This window comes from Chelonoidis abingdonii, chromosome 1, assembly GCF_003597395.2.
Source record: "Chelonoidis abingdonii isolate Lonesome George chromosome 1, CheloAbing_2.0, whole genome shotgun sequence".
NCBI classification, from domain to species: Eukaryota; Metazoa; Chordata; order Testudines; family Testudinidae; genus Chelonoidis; species Chelonoidis abingdonii.
In genome coordinates, this window is record NC_133769.1 from 89368284 (window position 1) to 89390284 (window position 22001).

Below are 22001 nucleotides of genomic sequence, written 5' to 3' on the forward strand. Positions count from 1 at the left end.
AGAGTGAATAAATGCAGACTCAGCACAGCACTTCTGACAGATTGCCGATCCCTGATCTATACCTATCAATAACTGCTACAGGGAGCACTTTTCTACCGATAGCAACTTCACATATATCAAAGTGCAAGAAAGTGCTACCTGTAGGCACTTGCTACATCCGGTATAAGTTTACTAGCATAGCAGTTTCTTACAATCTATACGTATCAGTAACTGCTACAGGTAGCACACTACCACGCGGAGCAGTTTGCTACACTGCATCCCGCCAGGCGCCGCCCCGCTGCCGGAGCGCTCAGGGGAGGCGAACGCACTCTACTCCTTTTGCCCTCTCTGGGCCGCCGTACACGGAATCGGCGGGGGGGGAGGAGCCTCGCGGTGGCTGTTGGGACGGGCTGTTAAGTTGCAAGAGGCGCGGAAACTCCGCTGTCGCCGTTCCGCACCTGGGGAAAAGGGGTGGCTGGGTGGCCGCCTGCAAGTAAGTGTCTCGCGGGGCCCGGTGCCGCTAGCAACGCTCATTGGCTGGAACCATTGGTCGGACCCTGTAGAGGACTCCGAGTTGGGGTGCCCCAGCCAATCGGAGAGGGCCGCGGGGCGGGATCTGAGCGCTGTCGGGCCAGGTGCCTGTTACCTGGGCAGCGGCTCCCTCCCCTCTGCGGTCCGCAGCGGCCATCGGTTCGCCGGCAGGTGAAAGCCCCAGGGGGCGGGGGAGCACGAACGAAGTTCCCGGTAGCCCGGGGGCCGCCCCATGTGGAGCCGGGGGGAGCAGCTGGGGCGAGGGGGCTGCAGTCTTGTTTAACCCTGACCCCCCTTCCCCCCCGGTCGCAGAGCGGCGTGGTCCGGGTGACCTCACCCGGGGCGTGCTAGAAACCAGCCCCAGGCCCGGCGAAGGGGCGAGAGTTGCACGCAGGGGGCGTCGCTGAAATGTCACCGGGGGGGCGGAGTTTGCAGCGTTTGAAGACCGGCACCGTTCAGCATTAACTCGGCTTAACATTGTGTAAAGCTGGTGAAAGGCCACAGCCAACTGGGTTGAGATTTAGGCCTGATCTACAGCTAAAATTTATGTCAACCTACTTACATCACTGAGGCTGTGAAAAATGTCAGACCTAATTTCTGATGTAGATAGACTCAGCTAGGTTAATGGAAGAATTCTTCCATGGACCTAGCGACTGCTGCGCTGAGGGAGAAATCTTCCCCGGGATGTAGGAAGGATCTACGCCACTATGGTCCTACAGCTGCTGTGGTGCTTTAGCATTGACCTACCCTTAGATTGTGAGAGTTTGGTTCTGGTGTTCCAGGTGGGCGCATCGCTAGTAAACATTAGAAGAGGAACTTGATCTAATCGGTAACACTCGAGGGAATATTGCCGTGGCAGGGATAACTGAAGGAAAGCGCATACTGGTTATCAAATTGTGGAAGTATTGTTCCATTTACAACAAAAAGCGTTGAGATCTCCGTTGACTGACAGGAATAATAAGTTGCTTTTATAGCATCTTCCATCTAGAAAGACCAAATGGCAGTTTGCACACTTAACAGATATACACAATTTCAAGTATTAAAAAGACCACCACTCTCCCTCTCTTATGATGAAGCGCAGCCCCCTATTGGGTGAAATCCAGCAGCTGTTAAACAATACACAGCAACACTCCATTACACATATACAAGTTTAGGCTAATCGGGGAAAGGATATGAAACTCAGTTAAAACTAAAGGGAAAATTTTAAGTTGGCAGAGTACGTCTGTTGCCAGTTTCTTGTGCCATAGACTCGTAAATGAATACAAGTGTCATAGGCCTTGAGTCTTATGTCTAACTTTTTTATTTTTCCCTTATTTTGCACGTGTGAATTTTCTTACTTTAACTTGATTCAAATTATTTTATCAGTTTGTTTAGGCACAACAGCCAAAGATCATATGGAAATATTTCTATAAAAAATCACAAAAGGAAATGCTATTGCATAAGTTGCTGAAAAGGAAACTGATTATAAACAAAAGTGAAACCAAGTAGTCTGTTTTTATTGGGGAAGTTGAATGTAGTACAAACCAAACAGCATTGGTAGTGACAGTAAATTAGAAACTTCAAATTCTTTTGAATGATCTGTGTCATTAAAACCACAGATTAAGATTTTCCCCCGTATCTTTATATGATCTGGGATGGGGAAGGCACTGGAGTGCTTACAGTTCAAACTTCTAATCCTTGCTGGAACAATTAATTTATTTTAGCCTGAATAGCTCCATCTGCTGTTTCTCAAAACAGGTTTCTGAATAATCATGGTTCAGAATGAAGCTGTTATGAACTCAAAGAATTAAGCATTTAAAAGAGGATGGGTGGGTGGCAATGGGGGGTGGTAGTGGTGGCAACTCTTTGACTGTTTGTGTAATGTCAGCTTGATCCTTTAATTTGTCATTTTATCAAGGAAATCTTGTAAGTAACAGTGGATGGAATTCTTCCCTTTAATTTACAAGGTGAACTGGAGCTGACTTTTTTTCCCCTCCCCATGCGTTTTTTAGGCCTATAGGTGCAGCCATGCAGGAAAGCATCCGTTTTGCTTCTTCAGGAGATGATATTAAAATATGGGACTCCTCATCTATAACAGTGGTGGAACAGTTCAACCCACATACTTCGCATTCAGTTAACTCACTATGTTGGGGCAATAATAATATCCTTTACTGTGTCTGTGTCTGCATTTCTGCAAAACTCGATTGAACTTCTGGATTAAAGTACATGTAAATATCCGTTTTAATTTAGTCTTGATTTGAAGAACTGTTTTTTTAGTTTTAGGCAAAGGTTTTGTACACTGATGCAGAAAATATTTAGAGTTGAGTAATAAAATATGAGATTACATGGGAGACTAAGCTGTTTAAATCAATGATACTCAGACTGAGGTTTGTGAGCCACAAATGGCTCTTCAATGTGTGTCCTGTGGCTCTTTGCAGCACATGATATTAAAACACAGTGTGATTTTAATTATTAACCAATCAGGATGCTTTTATTATGTTAACTAATTGTAGTTGATAAAATAATGGTCAGTTATTTTGCTGTGAGAATAATATATACGCATATTTAATAAAAAAATATTTCCCGTCATACTGTTTAAATATGAATATACAGTACTATAGTAAATGAAACAATGAATTCACACTACTGTGGTTCCTTTGGGTCCTGAACCTCTGAGATTTGAACTGTGCGTAAGAGAGAGATGAGGCAAAGGTTACAGTAACAAAGATGTGGATGAGGATTTTAGTAGTGGAGATTGAGGAAAAGACTGACTAAAATAGTCTAAAATAGTGCAAATACTAACTCAGAGCTCTGAAGGGATAGAGTCAACTTGAATTCTAGACAGTTTAAAACAAAACTAAAGTATTCTAAAAGCAGCAGAGTCCTGTGGCACCTTATAGACTAACAAATGTATTGGAGCATGAGCTTTCATGGGTGAATACCTGCTTCATCGGCTCCAATACGTTTGTTAGTCTATAAGGTGCCACAGAACTCTTAGTCGGGATCTGTAAAAGCAGCAAACACAGCTACCCTTTTGATACTAAAGTATTTAGTTACTACACTTGCCTCTGAATCCCTCTTCCAATCTTTGTGGGATTTTACAACCAGGTTTTCTTAATTTTTTTAAAATAATATTTTTGTCCTTTGTTTCTGTGTGAAAAGTAGATATAAGCAAAAAGGGAAATTGTGGGAAATCATGGAACTGCCTGTGTGCAACTGCTATCAAATACATAGTGCAAACTGGAAAAAATATTTAAGTTGTCTCTTAATCAAAAGTGGTGTTTGTAACAATAATACATGGCAAAAATCATACTTCTGTGTGCAAGTTTAAGCTGAGTTAACTTGATGTCAGAACTAGAGAATTACTTGTCCTCCTTCTTCCCCCACCTCCAATGCCATATATGTGTGCTTTTTCAGATGGCAGAGGACTGCTGCACTATTTTAAGAGGAGAGGTTTAATTTTCTTGGGTTACAAATCCAGCTAACTAGATTTGTATTTGTTTACTTCAGTTACTAATCCTCATATCCACTGCCCTGGAGATGGCTATAAGAGGGACATGTGTCTCAGAAGGGATAGTTACTCTGGTTATTTCAAGTTTGGGGGGTGGGGCACTCTGCACTCCTTGGGCTGGGGCGGAGGGGAAAAGATGCTATACTTCTCCCATTTACACTCACCTTGATCCTGTGTATTTTATCCCTCTATTATCTTCTCTGCAAATGCTCTATGAGAGAAGAGCATAGTTGTGAATGCCATCTTATATATCTGTTTTATGTCACAGGCTGTTCTTACTAGTTTGTGTGCCTGAGCTATTAAAAAGAGTTGTGTTATGCTGCAGCTAGTGAAGATAATCTTTTCATCTTTATTATTTGCTCCAGACTATATTTTGTCCTTAAGCTACTTTGGGTGACAAAACACTTCTTGGCAATGTGGTCATGATAACTGCAACAGTTGCTAATGTACTCTGGTGTTAGTTAAGCCCCTCAAAGGGCTCTATTCTGAGTTTTTTTCTTTTCGTTCAAAAGGTTTAGGTAAAGCTTATTTCATATTATAATTAACTGTGGCATAATGATAAATCTCCCTTTCACAGTACTTGTACTGTAATCTGATTCTGGTTATTATGAATGCAACAGATACCTAAAATACTCGTTTTCATAATTCTAAACACAAAATAACTTTTTATTACAAGTATTGCATGGTTTCCCTATCCAGAAGGAGACCACTGGAAACTAAACCATGGTAACCAGTGTGCTGTTCCTAGAATATAGCACAGAATTGGATTAATGATTGTCATGAATAGGAGTTTTCTCTAGGTTTCTAGGCTTACTAACAGTAACAAACATTGTTTGGAATTTTGTTTAATGGTAACTAGAGTTGTGATAAAGGCTAAAAGAAGTGAGGGGGAAAATGTTGTAGAGATAGATGGGAGAGAACTATGGACGGATAGGCAGCCTAGCAGGGTGGAGCTTTAACCAACAAAAATAATCCAAATACCCTTCTCTCCCTCCCCCCCCAAATTTGCCTTGTTTTTTTTGTTAGGGTTGGGGGGCAGTGGCATCACATAGGAAAATCTACTTCAGGAAAAGGCAAACTGTTTACATAACAGCTGCTTAATGAAATTCCATAAAAGAGAATCCTCACTCCATAACTTATTAATTTCCTCCCCTCAAAGAGCAGTGTTTCAAAGCAGCTATGTCACTTCAAGATATAGTACTTTAAGCCAATCTATTGAACAGGTACAATAATGGGTAATACCTACACTTGCTTGCCAGCAGCTGTACAAAGTTTCATGATCTATATTCTATGATCCTTAACTCCCAATTCAGATAATTTTCTGGTCACTGCATCTACCATCGGTGATAAAATAGTTGTTTCAAGCTGTAAGGGTAAACCTGTTCCACTTTTTGAACTAGCTGAAGGGGTAAGTATAACTTGTGGCTTTGTTTTTTCTCTCTCGTATTTGCATTTTGTCTGCTCTGCTCACTTCTTTTACAACTTTATTTAGATACCACTTATAATTAAGCACTGTTAAGGTTATTACACACAATGCCAAGTATCAGAAAAATGAGCAACATATATAGTGTTTAGCTTGTTACCACTTTATTAACTTGAGTTCAGTGGAACAAGACAATGTATCGTTGGGTTACATTAGGTCAGTAACTGCTACCTAGTTGCAGGAGCAGAAAATGAGGCTTAAACTTTGTTCTTAAATTTTTGCTGGGTTGTCATGACTATAGGCTCTTGTAAGTAAGTAAGTGTGTGTGTGTGTGTGAAATCACTCAATTTTTGTAACAAGGGTTAGATCCCATCCCATATACATTATAAAACTTACTATGCCGGAGACCGGGACCCACTTATAGAGTAATACTCTGACATGGCTGCTTGAGTAGACTGTGTTGGAGTGCTAACTTGTTATAATTGGGTTCCACACTACTGTAGCTCTTGTAATCATAGGACTGAAAGGGACCTCGAGAGGTCCCTGACCGGTGCTCTTAAAAACCTCCGATGATGAAGATTCCACAATTACCCTAGGAAATTTATTCCAGTGTTTAACTACCTGGATGGGAAGTTTTTCCTAATGTCTAACTTAAACCGCCCTTGCTGCAATTGAAGCCAGTTACTATCCTCACAGGTTAAAAAGAACAATTTTTTCCTGTTGTCCTTGTAACAAGCTTTTATGTACTTGAAAACTGTTGTTATATTCCCCCTCCTCCCCCAGTTTTCTCTTCTCCAGACTAAACAAATCCAAGTTTTTCAATCTTTCCTCATTGGTCATGTTTTCTAGACCTTTAATAATTTTTGTTGATCTCCTCTGGACTTTCTCCAGTTCGTCCACATCTTTCCTGAAACGTTGCACCCAGAATTGGACACAGTATTCCAGTTGAGGCCTTATCAGTATGGAGTAGAGTGGAAGAATTCTGGTATCTTGATTACAACACTCCTGCTAGTACATCCCAGAATGATTTTGCTTTTTTTGCAACAGGTGTTATACTGTTGACTCATTTTTAGCTTGTGATCCACTATGACCCCCACATCCCTTTCTGCAGTACTCCTTCCTAGGAAGTCACTTCCCATTTTGTATGCGTGCAACTGATTGTTCCTTCCTAAGTGGAGTACTTTGCATTTGTCCTTACTGAATTTCATCCTGTTTACTTCAGACTATTTCTCCAGTTTGTTCAGATCATTTGGAATTTTAATCCTATCCTCCAAAGCTCTTGCAACCCCTCCCAGCTTGGTATTGTCCACAAACTTTGTAAGTGTCCTCTCTAGGCTATTATCTAAATCATTGATGAATCACTGATCACTGCGGGACCCCACTCAATATGCCCTTCTTTTGGAATGGTTTTTCACCCACCTTATAGTAGCTCCATCTAGATCAGAGGCAACCAAGGCCCATGGGCCACATCTGACCCGCACGACTGTCCTGTCCAGCCCCTGAGCTACTGACCGACCCCTATCTAGCCCCCGGCCCCTCCCCCGCAGCCTCAGCACGCCCCACCGCCGGCGCAATGCTCTTGGCAGCGGAGTAGCGAGCTCCTGGGGCGGCACCCTGCAGAGCTGGGGCCTGACCCAGTGCTGTGTGCTGCACGGCGCAGCTGCCTGTCCTGGTGCAGCCATGCTACTAGCCACCGGCGCTCTAGGCAGCGCGGTATGGGGGCGGGGAAGGGGATTGAATAGAGGGCAGGGGAGTTCAGGGGATGATCAGGGGCCAGGGGTGTAGATAGGAGTCGGGGCGGTCAGAGGGTGGGGAACAGGTTGAATGGGGGCAGGGGTCCTGGGAGAGCAGTCAGAAAGGAGAGGGGTTGGATGGGATGGCAGGGGGCAGTTAGGGGTGGGGTGTCTGGGGGCAGTCAGAGAGAAAGGGTGATTGGATGGGGCAGGAGTCTCAGGGAGGCAGTCAGGAAGGAGAGGAGGGGTTGGATGGGTTCGCGGGGGGCAGTTAGGGGCAGGGTGTCCAGGGGTGGTCAGGGAGAAGGGGTAATTGGATGGGGCAGGGTGTCTGGGGATGGGAAGACAGAGCAGGGGGGACTGTCAAGGAATGGAGGGGTTGGATGGGGTAGGAGTCCCGGGGGGGCTGTCAGGAGGCAACAGGTGGGGGGGCGGGGTGTGCAGATGAGGCGGAAGCCGGGCCGTGCTTGGCTGTTTGGGGACGTACAGCCTCCCCTAACCAGCCCTCCATACAATTTCAGAAACCCGATGTGGCCCTCAGGCCAAAAAGTTTGCCCGCCCCGATCTAGATTGTATTTTCCTAGTTTGTTTATGAGATGGTCATATGAGCCAGCATCAAAAGCCTTACTGAATCCTGATGGAAACTAAAATAATGGTACAGAAGTGTATAAAGGCTGGGCTCTTACTTGTTTGGGGGACTACTGGTGAAATAACTGAAAATGTCTGTTTTTTAGACATCCAAATACAGTATAGCTATTTTTAGCTCCTTGATGCCAATGATTAGAATAAGTCTGATGGAAAATAAATGGACTCTTCTTAGTGTTCCCAGACCCAAGAACTTCACAGTGAATCTTTAATAATAATAATAATAATAATAATAACAATAATACATTTCTGTCTTCAGTGTAGGTGTGTCATTAAGAGTGCCCCCCCATTCAGTGCTGTAGTGATTATTTTAAAAAAGAAGCACTTTGTGAAATTGGAAGGCTTGCTACTATAATATTCTCTGTAGTGTTTAAAGAATATGAACTTGGAGACCTAGACAGCTTTGAGGTGTCTTTTAAAGGCACTTGTTTTTGAAAGTCTTACCACATTTGTGCACAGTAGCTATTGTGTGAGATGAGAGGTGTATGGCATCATTTCTGGGAGCTATACTGCACAGGAAAAATGCATATTGAAATAAAGGAAACCGAGGTGGAGACAACATAAATGGGAAGGGGGGAAAGGTGGAGTGAGAGGTTTGAGTCCATATGATAGGTTTAATATTTGTTAATTAACATACATAAATGTAAGTAATCACGTACAATTAATCATTAGGTGCAGCAATAGTTTCATTGAAGTCAGTGGGACTGCTTGTATTGGTAAAGATTAAGCTCTTGAGTATTTGTATGATATATAGTCTGCAATAATAAACATTTCTTATGCCTGTTTTCTTTACCAGGCAAAACAGACATGTGTGAGCCTAAATTCCAGTTCTGTGCATATTGTCAGTGGAGGCCTTGATAACACTGTTAAAATCTGGGATTTAAAGTCTAGAAGACTTCATCGATGCCTTAAGGTAACTGTTTTTTCTGTTGGCTCTGAAAGTTAACAGGGAAAAAAAGTAGATCCATATTTTCTAGCTTTTGTTGACCATCTTGAATGTATATTTTCTAGCTAACAAACAAGGTACAATTTACCACTGTGATCCTGCAAAGACTCTCACATGCTTAATTTCATGCTCTATAAGCAGCTCTGTTGAAATCAGGGACGCTACTCATAGGGCCTAAAGTTAAGCACATGTGTAAGTCTCTGTAAGATCAAAATGTGGGATTTTCATATTGGAAGAAACTGGCAAGTAGCCAAGTCCTAAAACAAATCATTTCAAGAACTGCACTTTCTATTATTCCTGCCTTATTACAGCCTTGACCCTACAAATAAAAAAGGACATACATAATTTCCGATATGTGCTTAACTTTAAGCATGTATGGAAGTGTTGTCAGGTTTGGCATCTTAATGAGAAAAGGTGAGTGTTTAAAGCGAGGTCATTTTTTTTTTCGTTACCAGTCCATTTGGATTCTCTATCCTACAGTGAAGCCATAAGCAAAAAACCCTATGATAGTCTCATTTTTTCAATGACCTCTAATGAGCTGCAGTAGTACAAACTCCATAATTAATGGATGTAACCTGCTTGTTTGTTTACAAACTTTCCTTCCCTTTTCCTACCCTCTCCAGGTCCAAAAAAAAGTCAAGTTAATCAACTAAGATGTTTGTCATTGTGGCCTGGTCTACACTACGCGTTTAAACCGAATTTAGCAGCGTTAAATCAATTTAACCCTGCACCCGTCCACACAACGAGGCCCTTTATATCGATATAAAGGGCTCTTCAAACCGGTTTCTGTACTCCTCCTCGATGAGAGGAGTAGCGCTCAAATTGGTATTGCCATGTTGGATTAGGGTTAGTGTGGCTGCAAATCGATGGTATTGGCCTCTGGGTGGTATCCCACAATGCACCACTGTGACTGTTCTGGACAGCAATCCGAACTCGGATGCACTGGCCAGGTAGAGAGGAAAGCCCTGCGAACGTTTGAATTTCATTTCCTGTTTGCCCCAGCGTGGAGTTTTGATCAGCATGGGTGGCAATGCAGTCCCAAATCCAAAAGAGCTCCAGCATGGACCGTACGGGAGATACTGGATCTGATCGCTGTATGAGGAGACAAATCTGTTCTATCAGAGCTCCGTTACAGAAGACGAAATGCCAAAGCATTTGAAAAAATCTCCAGGCTATGACAGACAGAGTCCACAGCACAGTGTTGTGTGACAAGCTTAACGGAAAGCAAAGAATCAAATGGACGCTCATGGAGGGAGGGAGGGAGGGCTACTGAGGACTCCAGCTATCCCGCAGTCTCCAAAAAGTATTTGCATTCTTGGCTGAGCCCAATGCCCAAAGGGTCAAAAACTTTTTCCCGGGTGTTTCAGGGTATATGTCGTCAATTTACACCCTTCCCCCCACCGTCCCCGAAAGAAACGGGGAAAAAAACGTTTCTCACCTTTTTTCAGTGTCACACTATGTCTACTGCATGCTGCTGGTAGACGGGGTCAGCAGCGCTGAACACCAGCATCCCCTTTCCAGTGGCAGACGGGACAATGTGTACTGCTATCCATCGTCGTCATCAGCCTGTGAGTGCTCCTGGCTGGCCTCGGTGAGGTCCACCGGGGCGCCTGAGTAAAAATGGGAATGACTCCCGGTCATTCCCGGCAGATGGTGCAGAATGGCTGGTAACCGTCCTCATCATAGCAACTGGAGGCTGAGCTCCATCAGCCCCCCGCCCCCCCCCCCGCCATGTCTAAAGAAAAGATTCAGTACTGCCTGGACTATCATAGCAGCTGGAGGCTTCCTCCCCCTCATTTTATCTCACTGAAAAGTCAGTATTTCTTATTCCTGCATTCTTTATTACTTTGTCACACAAATGGGGGGACACTGCCACAGTAGCCCATGAGGGTTGAGGAGAGGGAAGCAACGGGTGGAGTTGTTGCGGGGCACCCCTAGAAGGTATGCAGCTCATCATTTCTGTGGGATTTCTGGGGCTCTGACACGGAGCGGCTGTGCTCTCTGGTTCTCTATACACTTGCCCATATTCTAGCAGGGCTGACCCTATTTTAGACAAAACATAAAGAAGGGAATGACCCGGGGAGTCATTCCCATTTTGTCCATGTGCCCCCGGCCGACCTCAGCGAGGCCAGCCAGGAGCCACCCATGACAGCAGCAGACGGTACAGAACGACTGATAACCATCATCTCATTGCCAATTTACAATGTCATGGCCGACGGTGCAATAGGGATGGTAACATCTCTGCACCTTGCAAGGCAAACGAATGCTGCTGTGTAGCACTGCAGTACCGCGTCTGTCAGTGGCATCCAGTACACGTACGGTGACAGTGACAAAAGGCAAAACGGGCTCCATGGTTGCCATGCTATGGGCGTCTGCTAGGGCAATCCAGGGAAAAAGGGCGAGTCATGATTGTTTGCCATTGCTTTCACGGAGGAAGGATTGAGTGACGACATTTACCCAGAATCACTCGTTTCGTAAACAGGTAATTAAGGGTTAATGTCTCTTTACCTGTCAAGGTTAAGAAGCTCAGTAAACCTGGCTGACACCTGACCAGAGACCAATAGGGAGACAAGATACTTTCAGATCTTGGTGGAGGGAAGTCTTTGTTTTGTGCTTTTTATTTTGTTCGCTCTCGGGACTAGAGAGACGGGACATCAATCCAGGCTCTCCAAATCTTTCTGAATCAGTCTCTCATGTTCAGACTTGTAAGTTATTAGCCAGGCAAGGCATGTTAGTTTATGTTTGTTTTCTCAACTTGTAAATGTTCCTTTTTGCTGGAAGGATTTTACCTCTGGTTGCTGTAACTTTGAACCTAAGGTTGGCGGGGGAACCCTCTGGTCTATAGGAATCTGATGACCCTGTAAAGCATTTTTCCATCCTGATTTACAGAGATAATTTTTACCTTTTTCTTTCTTTAATTAAAAGCTTTCTTTTTAAGAACCTGATTGATTTTTCTTTGTTTTAAGATCCAGGGGGATTGGATCTGGACTCACCAGGGATTGGTGGGGGGGAAGGAGTGAGATGGTTAATTTCTCCTTGTTTTAAGATCCAGGGGGTTTGGATCTGTGTTCACCAGGGAATTGGTGAAGTCCCTCAAGGCAACCCAGGGAGGGGAAGTTTTGGGGGGACAGAAAGTGCCCCAGACACTGAAATTCTGGGTGATGGCAGTGTTACCAGATCTAAGCTAGTAATTCAGCTTAGAAGTGTTCATGCAGGTCCCCACATTTGTATTCTAAAGTTCAAAGTGGGGGAAAGAAACTTTGACAACCCATGACACTGTTTTTGCATTGGGATCTCAACCCAGAATTCCAAGGGGCAGGGGAGATTGCGGGAACTATGGGATAGCTACCCACAGTGCAACGCTCCGGAAATCGACGCTAGCCTCGGTACATGGACGCACACCACCGAATTAATGTGGCCGCGTGCACTCGACTTTATACAGTCTGTTTTACAAAACCAGTTTATGTAAAATTGGAATAATCCCGTAGTGTAGACATATCCTGTGAATGTTTGAAAATGAGTTTGTATTTTGTGGAATTGAAGAAAAGCCACTGCTCAAAAAAACCTCATTCTACCAACTTCAGATTTGTTTAATTTAGCTGTACTTTTGTTTGCAACTGGAGTCTTGGTGCAGTGGAGGTTGACAAGGAAAAAGGCTGTATGGCTGACTGCTGAAGTCACTTGCTAAGGGCTTTATAATATCTGTAGAGTCTAAAGTCCACACTTTTTTCTTGAAAACCTTTGAGTCTTCAGGCTAGTCCGCATGCATCATAAAGTCTGTCCAGGCAGACATATCTTAAATCTGTGAACATAATTTTTGAAGTAACTTTGGCTTGGATCTTGCAAATGGGAAGTCAAGATAAAATAAAAGACACAATCTATGTTGTAATCTTAAATTCTGGAAGGGATGGGGGAGGTTCCCCATAGTAGGAATATTAATAGCTTTTTATTATCAGCTATAAAATTAAATTCAGACACCTGGTATTAAGATTGTTATGGTTTTTCTTAGTTAAAATCAGGGAAAATTTTGCCAGATTTTCAAATCATAGTTAAGGTTCTGCTGCATCCTTAACTCTAATCCCATATCAGTGCCAATCATCCATCCACTAAGCCCTTGAAAATGTACTGCTATAGCTGTGAACCTCAACTATGATTTTTTTCCTGACGTTCAGACTTTTATATCTGCTGTATTGTGAAAAGTTTTTCTTTCCAGGTAATGGATACATGTTTCAAACTTTTATGCTTTTCAGGCTGGGAATATGTTACCTGGACATTTTAGTTTAATGTACAAAGATAGGATGATGCCTTCACTACCGAAGAGAGAGCTGTTGAGCAAATATGTTCAATGACAGAAAAGCTACTGAAGGGGGAAATCTGGCAAAAGTAGACTGCTCCTAATATAACTCTGCTGAACTGGCAGTTGTCACTGAAAGATTTTACTTTGATATTTGTGTCCTAGAGATCTTTACATTATATAATTAACATACTATTGATATTCTAATGAAGAACGTGTTGGGTTTTATAAAAGAACCTTCTGAAAAATCTAATCAGGTTTCGGGTAAATCAATGTCCAAGTTAAACCTGAAATAATTTTGCAAAAAGTCACCTTTGTTACAGAAGAGGCAAAACAAAAACCTGAAGCTGAAGTATTTCTATAATAGCATGGAAAAAACGTTTTGTCTTCTGCTAGAACATTCATCAGCACTCTGTTTTAGTTTGTTTCTTTCTCTTTCAGGATCATAAAGATGAAGTAACTTGTGTAACATTTAATTGGAATGATTGCTACATTGCTTCTGGATCTATGAGTGGTGAAATTATTCTACATAATGTTACTACCAATTTATCCAGCACTCCTTTTGGTCATGGTAGCAGTCAGGTACAGTATATGTGTAGTGAAGTAGTAACTGTCTTTGGTTTGGTGTTAATCTTAGATTTATTGAATACTTTACACTATTGTAAAATGGTGAACTTTTGTTATGTAAAGTTTTAGGTTTGTAAGTCATAAATGTGAATTTAAAAATATATTAAGAACTCTTGTTGCTTATTATCAACATAGTCTCTAGTAGTGGTGGGTTTTAAAATAAAACCTACTATTTCCTTTCTGGAAATTTATAAATGTATTGACAGAGATGAGAATCGAGGCTTTTAGCTCTATTGCAGTTCACAATAGAAGGCAGTAGAATATGAAGTGTCAAAACTGGACAAGTTTGAAGTACATTTCTACTTAATGATTGGGGTTTTTTTTTGGTTTTCTTTTAAACCCAAAATTGTTATGGGTTTCTGTATTGGCTTCAGTACCTCCAGATTAAATTTGCTCAATTTGTAAGACATGTAGAAAAAACATCAGCCAGATGGGGCAGAATATAACTCTGTATTTTGAATTTAGCTAACATTCTGATACTCAAGTCCGAATAGAATTTCATTCAATCTACATAGCTCTTCAAAAGGAGCAAAAATAAAATCTGTTTCTATTGAGTGTAGGTAGGACTGGATACACACGGGGTGAAGTTCATCCCTGTGCGAAGATCCAGTGCAAAGCCTATGCACCACTTAAAGGACCCAGCTGTAGACTCTCCTTTCTGCAGGCTTACAGAAATTGGGAAAACTGGGAGATTTCCTTGGGGAAATTCCCCTCTTGTAAGTTTCTCCTGTGAAAAATAACCAGCAGAATGACCCTTCACCACCCACAGTGTAGCCTTTGGTATAGTGATGAATTAGGCACATAGCCAGGAATTGGAAGGAGCAAAGGTGGAGAGGAAGGAGTCGTAGCTGGAGCACATCCTGAGATTACACTAAATAAGATAGAGCCTACTTAGGGCAGGAGTTTTCAAACTGCGGGTTGTGACCCAGTACTGAGTTGCGGATTGGAAGGCAGGCTAGTTCCTACCGTTTTTTGACACCATGCTGTGCCCCGGAAGTGGCCAGCAGCAGGTCCAGCTCCTAGGCGAGGGGCGGGACTCTGCACGGTGCTCCCACCCTGAGCACTGACTCCGCACTCCCATTGGCCAGGAACCAGCCAATGGGAGCTGGGGGGGGGCTGTACCTGCGAGTGAGAGCCACGCAGAGCTGCTTGCACACCTCCACCTAGGTGCTGGACCTGCTGCTGGCCGCTTCCGGGCACAGCGTGCTCCATGGTGCTAGGACAGGCAGGAAGTCTGGCTTAGCACCCCTGCAGTACCACTGAGCAGGAGTTACCCAAGGTAACCCATGCCCCAATCCCCTGCCCCAGCCCTGAGCCCCCTCCCAAACTTGGAGCCACTTCCTGCTCCCCAAAATCCCTGATTCCACCCCAGAGCCTGCACCCCCAGCCCAGATCTCTGACCCCCAACCACACCCTAGACCACTCATTTCCTGCCCCACCCCGCAGCCCTCACCCCTGTATTCGAACCCTCTGCCTCAGCGCTGAGCCTCTCCCACACCCCAAACCCCTCATCTCCAGCTCTGTTGGGTCACAGGCATTAACAATTTTCTTTAATTGGGTTGCCAGAAAAAAGGTTTGAAAACCACTGGCCTGGGAGATGGACAAAGTTGGAACTTCTGCCAAGCTGCCCTGTTCATGACCATTTGCTGACTCTCAGTGTGTCCACAGCACCAGTGAAGTGGTGGCTTGGCTGCTTTCAGCTGTTGTTGCCTGCCTTTCACCTCCCTTTTGTGCTGGCATAGAGCTGGAAGTGGTCCTCTTGTCTAACACTGAACTTGTATCACTTAATGAAGATCTAATAAGATTTTTCATGGGGAAAAAAGATAGTGTTTTATAAACATTGGGGTGAAGGAAACTACATAAAATCATTAAAAAAAAAGTTCAGTTTCTAGTGTTGTTGTGTTTCAATGCATCATTATCATCTACCATTTATATATACGCAGAATGGTCCTTAATACTTAGTTTGCTTTATAGATGGATTGCTTTTTTAAAAAGCTAGTAAATTTGTCATATTTGCTCTATCTAGATGGCTCATCTTAAGAATTATCTTTGGCGGTTATTTATGGACTGTGTGGTCATTAAGACCATAACGGTGAAAACAACAGGAAATCTGGATTTGAGAACCAGGGACAAGGAGCTGGAAAACTTTCATCTGGGTTACACTGTTCAAGTGTTGTTTTCAATAGGTGCCAAATTGATAAGCCTTTATTGTAGCTGCTATTTATTCAGGTATATTTTAACTTTTCACTGAAGAGAGATCAGATTGCTTTTCCGGTGCTTGGGAATGATTAGCAATAATACAGTAAATAGCCATTTTCTTTATAGAGATGAAATCAAGAGGTCAGACAACTAGACTGGAAGATGGCTAAAGATATTGTAGGAGTTACATGAAGGTAATTGCATACGTATAGCTAGTACTCTTTCTCATTAAGGGGCCTATAATATTTTCTAATGAGATACTGTGATGGGTACTTGATTGCTGTGTTTTTGTGTCAAAATGGAATTGTTTGGGAATTATGTAACATGGTAGCTATGTAGATTTCCAGTTTATCTGCATATAGGGCATCTTTTAAAATTGTTTTGCTCCTATATACCAATATAGTTTTATTTTTGGTTTGGATTTTAATTAGAATTTGTAGAGAATTGCAGGATTATACAGTTATATTAGTATCTAAACATGCATGTAGTGCTCTTACAGAGCTTAAAAAAGACTGTGCCTACTCCAAGAGTTTGAAGTCTAAAGGTCTAATTCTGTAAGGGTGAAGTTCCAGGGCAAACAATGTATTGTACCTCTTGATTCTGGCACAGGTTCTTTGGTTTAGCTAAGGAGGGGTGACCCTTATTAAGGGGGAAAAACTGCAGAAAGTTAAGCATTTTTGTTGTGAAGCTGAGGCTGGACTAACTTTATAAAAGTGGCTTGTCTTCACTTGATTCAGCAAAATGGAATGTAATCTCTTGACCAGTTAATATCTGAAACTGTATAGACGCTACGTTTAATACTGTAGCCCATGGTCATAGTGCTTTCAGTGATATGAAAAAATTGCATTTCACCCAAGAAGAATTGTCCTGTTAATTGTGACCATAAATTCACATCTATGTGCATTATTAGAATTAAGTTCTTGGTCTGAGCTGTATGTAGACCATCTAATCCTAGAGTCTTCAACTGCTTTTTTTAGATTTTATTAACACTACTAGATTTTATCTGTTTGCCGTTTGAGAATGTATTGAAGTCTGTTTCAAAAGAAAACATTTGTTCAAATCTTGAATGCCTAGCACTGTTCTCCCAGCAACAGGGTTAGTTTAGCTGTTTGAGCAGCTGGTGATCTGTGAAGATATGTGATGGCTTCTGTTCTTTTCATACAGTGAAACGATCATCATGAGCTTCACAGCCACTAACTTTATCTACCTTATTTGTCCACTTTATGAGGCTGTCATTGGGATATGGAAGAGATTAGTTTATTCAGTGACATTGTGTAACTGCATAAGGCTCATCAATGAGGCTAGAATGGTTTTGGCTTTGGGATATTTTTTCTCCCCTATTTAATTCTGTAATTATTGTTTGCATTTTTTATTTTATTTTTTGCCTTTGGTATGTTTTCTTCCAAGATTGACTAATTCTACCAAGAGGTGAGGTTTTTGTTTTATTTTTAATCTGAATACTAAACACTTGCATTATGGTTAAGGTGGGTTGCTGGTTTTTGGCAGTGGATTATGAGCCAACATTTTTCTAACATACACATTCCCCATTGGCTGTCTTGGCAAAGAGTCCAGAGATAAAATGGGTTTGTGCTTGAATGACCCTCTGTTCCAGTCAGAGCTGGGGCATAATCGTGTGGGGAAGCTTATGCTGTGACAACTCGTATTGCATTGTTTTTTGTGACTCCATAGAGGAGTTCATTTTCCATTTCTACCAATCTAGTGCCTTGCGCTAGTAATACATTTCTGCAAGCCCTCCATGTGCAGAGCTCCCTAAAGTCATTGGGAATTGCGTCCACCCAGATACTAAAATCTACTTCATACTTCAATTTTTTTTTTAAGTGTTCAGTTTTGTTGCTTGGCCCTCTTCTATGCATACTAACTGTATACATGTTTTTTCCAAGAGGGAGCTACAGGGTGCTCAGGACTCTTGAAATCATTACACTTCTGAATTAGAGGCTAAACTGGGCACTCTGGCCCCAGTTCAGCAAGTTACTTAAACGCTTGCCTAACTTGACTTAATGTTAGGCACATGGTTATTATTTATAAGTGTCGTCATAGATTTTAAGGCTAGATGGAACCATTAAGGCTAGTGTCACTTCCTGTATAAAAAAAGTCCACAGAATTTCACCAGGTGATTTCTGCATGGAAGCCCATAACTAATTGTTGAGCTCAAGTATTTACCCACAAAAGCTCATGCTCCAAAACGTCTGTTAGTCTATAAGGTGCCACAGGATTCTTTGCTGCTTTTACAGATCCAGACTAACACGGCTACCCCTCAAATACTTAAAGTCTTCAACTGATGGAGAATCTACTACATCCTTAGCTGAACTCTAATTACCCTACTCTAATTTTGTGCCTTGTTTCTAGACTGAATTTGTCTATCTTCAACCTCCAGCCATTGGATCTTATGTTTTTGTCTGCTAAATTAAAGAAATTTTACTATCAGGGCTGAATTGGGTCAGTAGTTTTAAGTCTTGGCAGTAGAACTTTATACTTGCCAAGCCCTAAGGTAGATGATGGCATGTGAAGTTCATTGCTGATAAGTACAAAGTAATGCACATTGGAGAGAAAAATGAAACTATTCACATAACTTACAAGAGTCTATATTAATTGTATCAACTGAGGAAGGGGACTTGAACATCACTGTAGACAGCTTACTGAAGGACCGCAGCTCAGTGTACATCTGCACCCTCCAAAAAAATAACAATAATAATAATAATAGTTAAGCAAGATGCTAGTATATATAAGGAATAGGATGGAGAATGTTGTTTTATATAAATAAGTGGTGCAGCCTCACCTGGAATACTATGTGCAGTATTGGGCACCCTATCTTAAAAACAAGATTGTAGAGTTAGTAAGGGTTCTGACAAGGGGTTACAAATAATCACGGGTATGGAAAATCTCTTGTAAAGAGAGACTGAAAGGATTGAAATTCTGTATCTTAGAAAAAAAATGAATAAGATGGGATATGATAAAGGCATATAAAATAACTAGTATAGAGAAAGGTAGGTTGGGAGTATTGATTCTTCCTTGTCTCATAACATGAAAACAAGGGATATTCAATGTAATAAATTTAAAACCAATAAAATAAATTAATGTTTTTTTTCCATACAATACATAACTAAAATTAATGTGAAACTCATTGCCACAGAAATGTTGCAGCTAAAAACCTTGCAAGATTCTAAAAAAGATCGAATGTTTTATATGGATAGCAAAAATATCAAAAGTTACAATAATTAATGATAAATGAAGAGTATTAGGGAGAGAAGATCTAGTGCTTCAGAGGGTTTAGGCCAGTGGTTTTCAACCCACAAGCCATTTGCAGCCCAGTCAGCACACAGCTGTAGCCCATGTGCCATCCTCAGAGCCATACGGGTAGTACATCTGTTGTGTGAATGCAGCCCATGTAATACAGAGAGAGCTGCATATATGGCCCACAATGGAAAACAGATTGAGAACCACTGGTTTAGGCTAATTTCAGTTATTGGAGATTAGGAGGTGAGCTAAAAAGGGGGTCAGGTTATTCCACATCTTTTCTGCTGTGGGGTGTCTTGAACCTTCCTCAGAAGAATTTGGTGCTGAGCACTGTTGGAGACAGGACACCAGACTAGATGATCTGCAGCTCTGATTCAGTATGGCAATTCCCGTGTTCTGATACACTAAGTATAATTGCCTGTATAGCTTCCGATTCATTTAAATCAAAAAACAAGCGCCATTCTTTCTGCAGACTTGCCTGTTTTGATAAGGTTCTTAAATTCTAATTGTATGTTGTCACTGCAGAGAGTCCTGGACAACAGCTCTGCAAACTGTTCAGTATCTGAAAGACTTCTCTTGTAATAAAGCTATAATGGCATGCCAAAACTTAAAAGTAATACTAGAAACCCATTACATTTCATTGGCCCTTTCTCATTCCAAGGTACAGTGTTGAATTTAATCTTTGTCGTGTTAGGAATTATAAGTAAAGTGTTGATAGCTAGGATGCATCATATGTGGTGCAGGCTGTACCACCTTAATTAAGATTATGTCATGATTAAGACCTCTCTTCAGTTGCTTATAACTTTGCCAGACTGTAACTGTTAGGGTGAAATTTTCCATGTCGGGTGTCTGCCACGGGCTGAATACTTTTGGAAAGTTTCAGATAAAATTGTTCAGCTGTTTCAGAGAATGATTAGGAGAAAATACACTGCTTTGCCCATGCTTGAAACTAAAAATCTCCTGAGCAGGAGTGTGCACAGGAATAAAAATTTGCCTGCTTTTGGAGGGTTACTTTCTGTGTCCCCCAGGACCAGAGGAGCTGGCTCTGCTCCCTTCCCCTATGGTCTCAGGGCTGGTTGGTGGAGATCGCTCTTTCCTGGCAGGTGGAGAGCTGGATCTCCCTGCCTTGGAGGATTTCTGTGCCCCTGCTGATTTGGGCGGGGGGCATGCCCCTGCTTGCCCACTCTTGCACTGCTCCTGCTCCTGTGACTTCGTACTGTCTCATTGAAAAGCTCTTGTACCTCTGTGCTTTGGAGCAGGAACTTGAACTTTGACTTGGGGGGGGAGGTCACACTAGTGTCAGGGATGTGTCTTTTGCTGTTTGAAGGAAAACTTGTCCAGATTAGAGCTTCTAAAAAATATGAGTTCACACATGCTTAGAGACTTGTTGGTATCTTTGGCCAATTTAACTGCCTAACTATGCCTGCATTAAATATGCTTGAGCCCAAGGCTGTAGGGGCTAAGCAGAACTTCCCTGTAATTGCTCCTCTTGGCTGCTGTGAGGCCAGGAGACAGGCCTGTCTATGCTTTCCCTGCTAGTGCCTAAGCAGGAAGCTGCCTAACTCAGGCCTAGTCTACACTACGCATTTAAACTGAATTTAGCAGCGTTAAACTGATTTAACCCTGCACCCGTCCACACAACGAGGCCTTTAATATCGATATAAAGGGCTTTTTAAACCGGTTTCTGTACTCCTCCCCGATGAGAGGAGTAGCACTGAAATCGTAGTTGCCTGTCAGATTAGGGTAGAGTGGCCGCAATCGACAGTATGTTGGCCTCTGGGCGTCAATCCCCGTGACCACCGTGACGCTCTGGGAAAGCAATCTGAAATCGATGCACTGGCCAGGTAGACAGGAAAGCCCCACGACTTTGAATTTCATTTCCTGTTGCCACCCAGCGTGGAGCTCTGATCAGCACGGGTGGCGATGCGTCCAAAGCAAAAGAGCTCCAGCATCGGACCGTCGGGAGATACTGGCTCTGATCTGGCTGTACGGGGAGACAAAGCTGTTCATCAGAGCTCCCGTCCAGATAGACAAATGCAAGCATTGGAAAATCTCCAGGCTATGAACAGAGTCCACAGCACAGTGCTGTGGACAAGCATAAGGAAAGCCAAGAATCAATGGAACGCTCAGGAGGAAGGAAGGGGAGACCGAGGACGCAGCCTATCCCACATACCAGCATCTCCAAAAAGTATTTGATTCTTGGCTGAGCTCCCAATGCCTTGTAGGGGAACACATTGGTGCCGGGAAGTGGTCGGGTATATTCTTGTCAATTGACCCCCCCTTCGCCCCGTGAAAGAAAAAGAAATGGGGAAAAAAAATAGTTTCTTGACTTTTTCAGTGTCAGCCTATTCTAACTGCCATGCTGCTGGTAATGGGGTGCTGCGGCAACTGAGAGCCGCATTCCTCCTCCCTTCCTGCTCCCCTCCCCGGTGGCAGAGAACGGTAAACAGTAACAAAAGGACTGATAGCGTCCTGGTCGTCAAATCCCGTGAGTGCTCCTGGCCCGCCTCAGGTGAGGTCGGCCAGGTCGCCTGGGTCAAAATAGGAGTGAGCTCCCGTTTATTCCCTGGCAGATGTGGTACAGAAACGGCCTGGTAACCGTACCTCATGAGACGCAACTAAGGGCTGAGCTTCACAATCAGCGCCCCGCCCCCCTTCATGTCTAAAGAAAAGATTCTGTACTGGCTGGACTATCATAAGCAGCTGAGGCTGCTCCTCCTCAGTTTATCTCACTAAAGAGTCAGTGTTTTCTTATTCCTGCATTCTTTATAACTCATCACACAAAAATGGGGACACTGGCCACGGTATGACCCATGAGGGTTGAGGGAAGCAACGGAATGGGGTTGTTACAGCGGCACCCCCTAGATATGGCATCAGCT

At 42.8% G+C, this 22001-nt stretch overlaps 1 protein-coding gene across 3 annotated transcripts in view; it reads left to right on the forward strand.

The window, feature by feature from the left end:
* Window positions 1-392: 392 nt before the first annotated feature.
* The window catches only part of NEDD1 (NEDD1 gamma-tubulin ring complex targeting factor), a 68679-nt gene continuing 47070 nt past the window's right edge, over window positions 393-22001 (forward strand). The window contains exons 1-5 of one of the 3 annotated variants that reach the window (XM_032788543.2): window positions 393-472; window positions 2502-2650; window positions 5314-5408; window positions 8598-8714; window positions 13483-13623. In XM_032788543.2, coding sequence (XP_032644434.1) covers window positions 2518-2650; window positions 5314-5408; window positions 8598-8714; window positions 13483-13623 — 486 coding nt within the window. In that variant the 5' untranslated portion in view covers window positions 393-472; window positions 2502-2517. Of the gene's footprint in view, window positions 473-611; window positions 682-702; window positions 724-2501; window positions 2651-5313; window positions 5409-8597; window positions 8715-13482; window positions 13624-22001 lie in introns of those variants that run through there. The other 2 variants (XM_032788544.2, XM_075067169.1) reach the window with 2 other exon arrangements.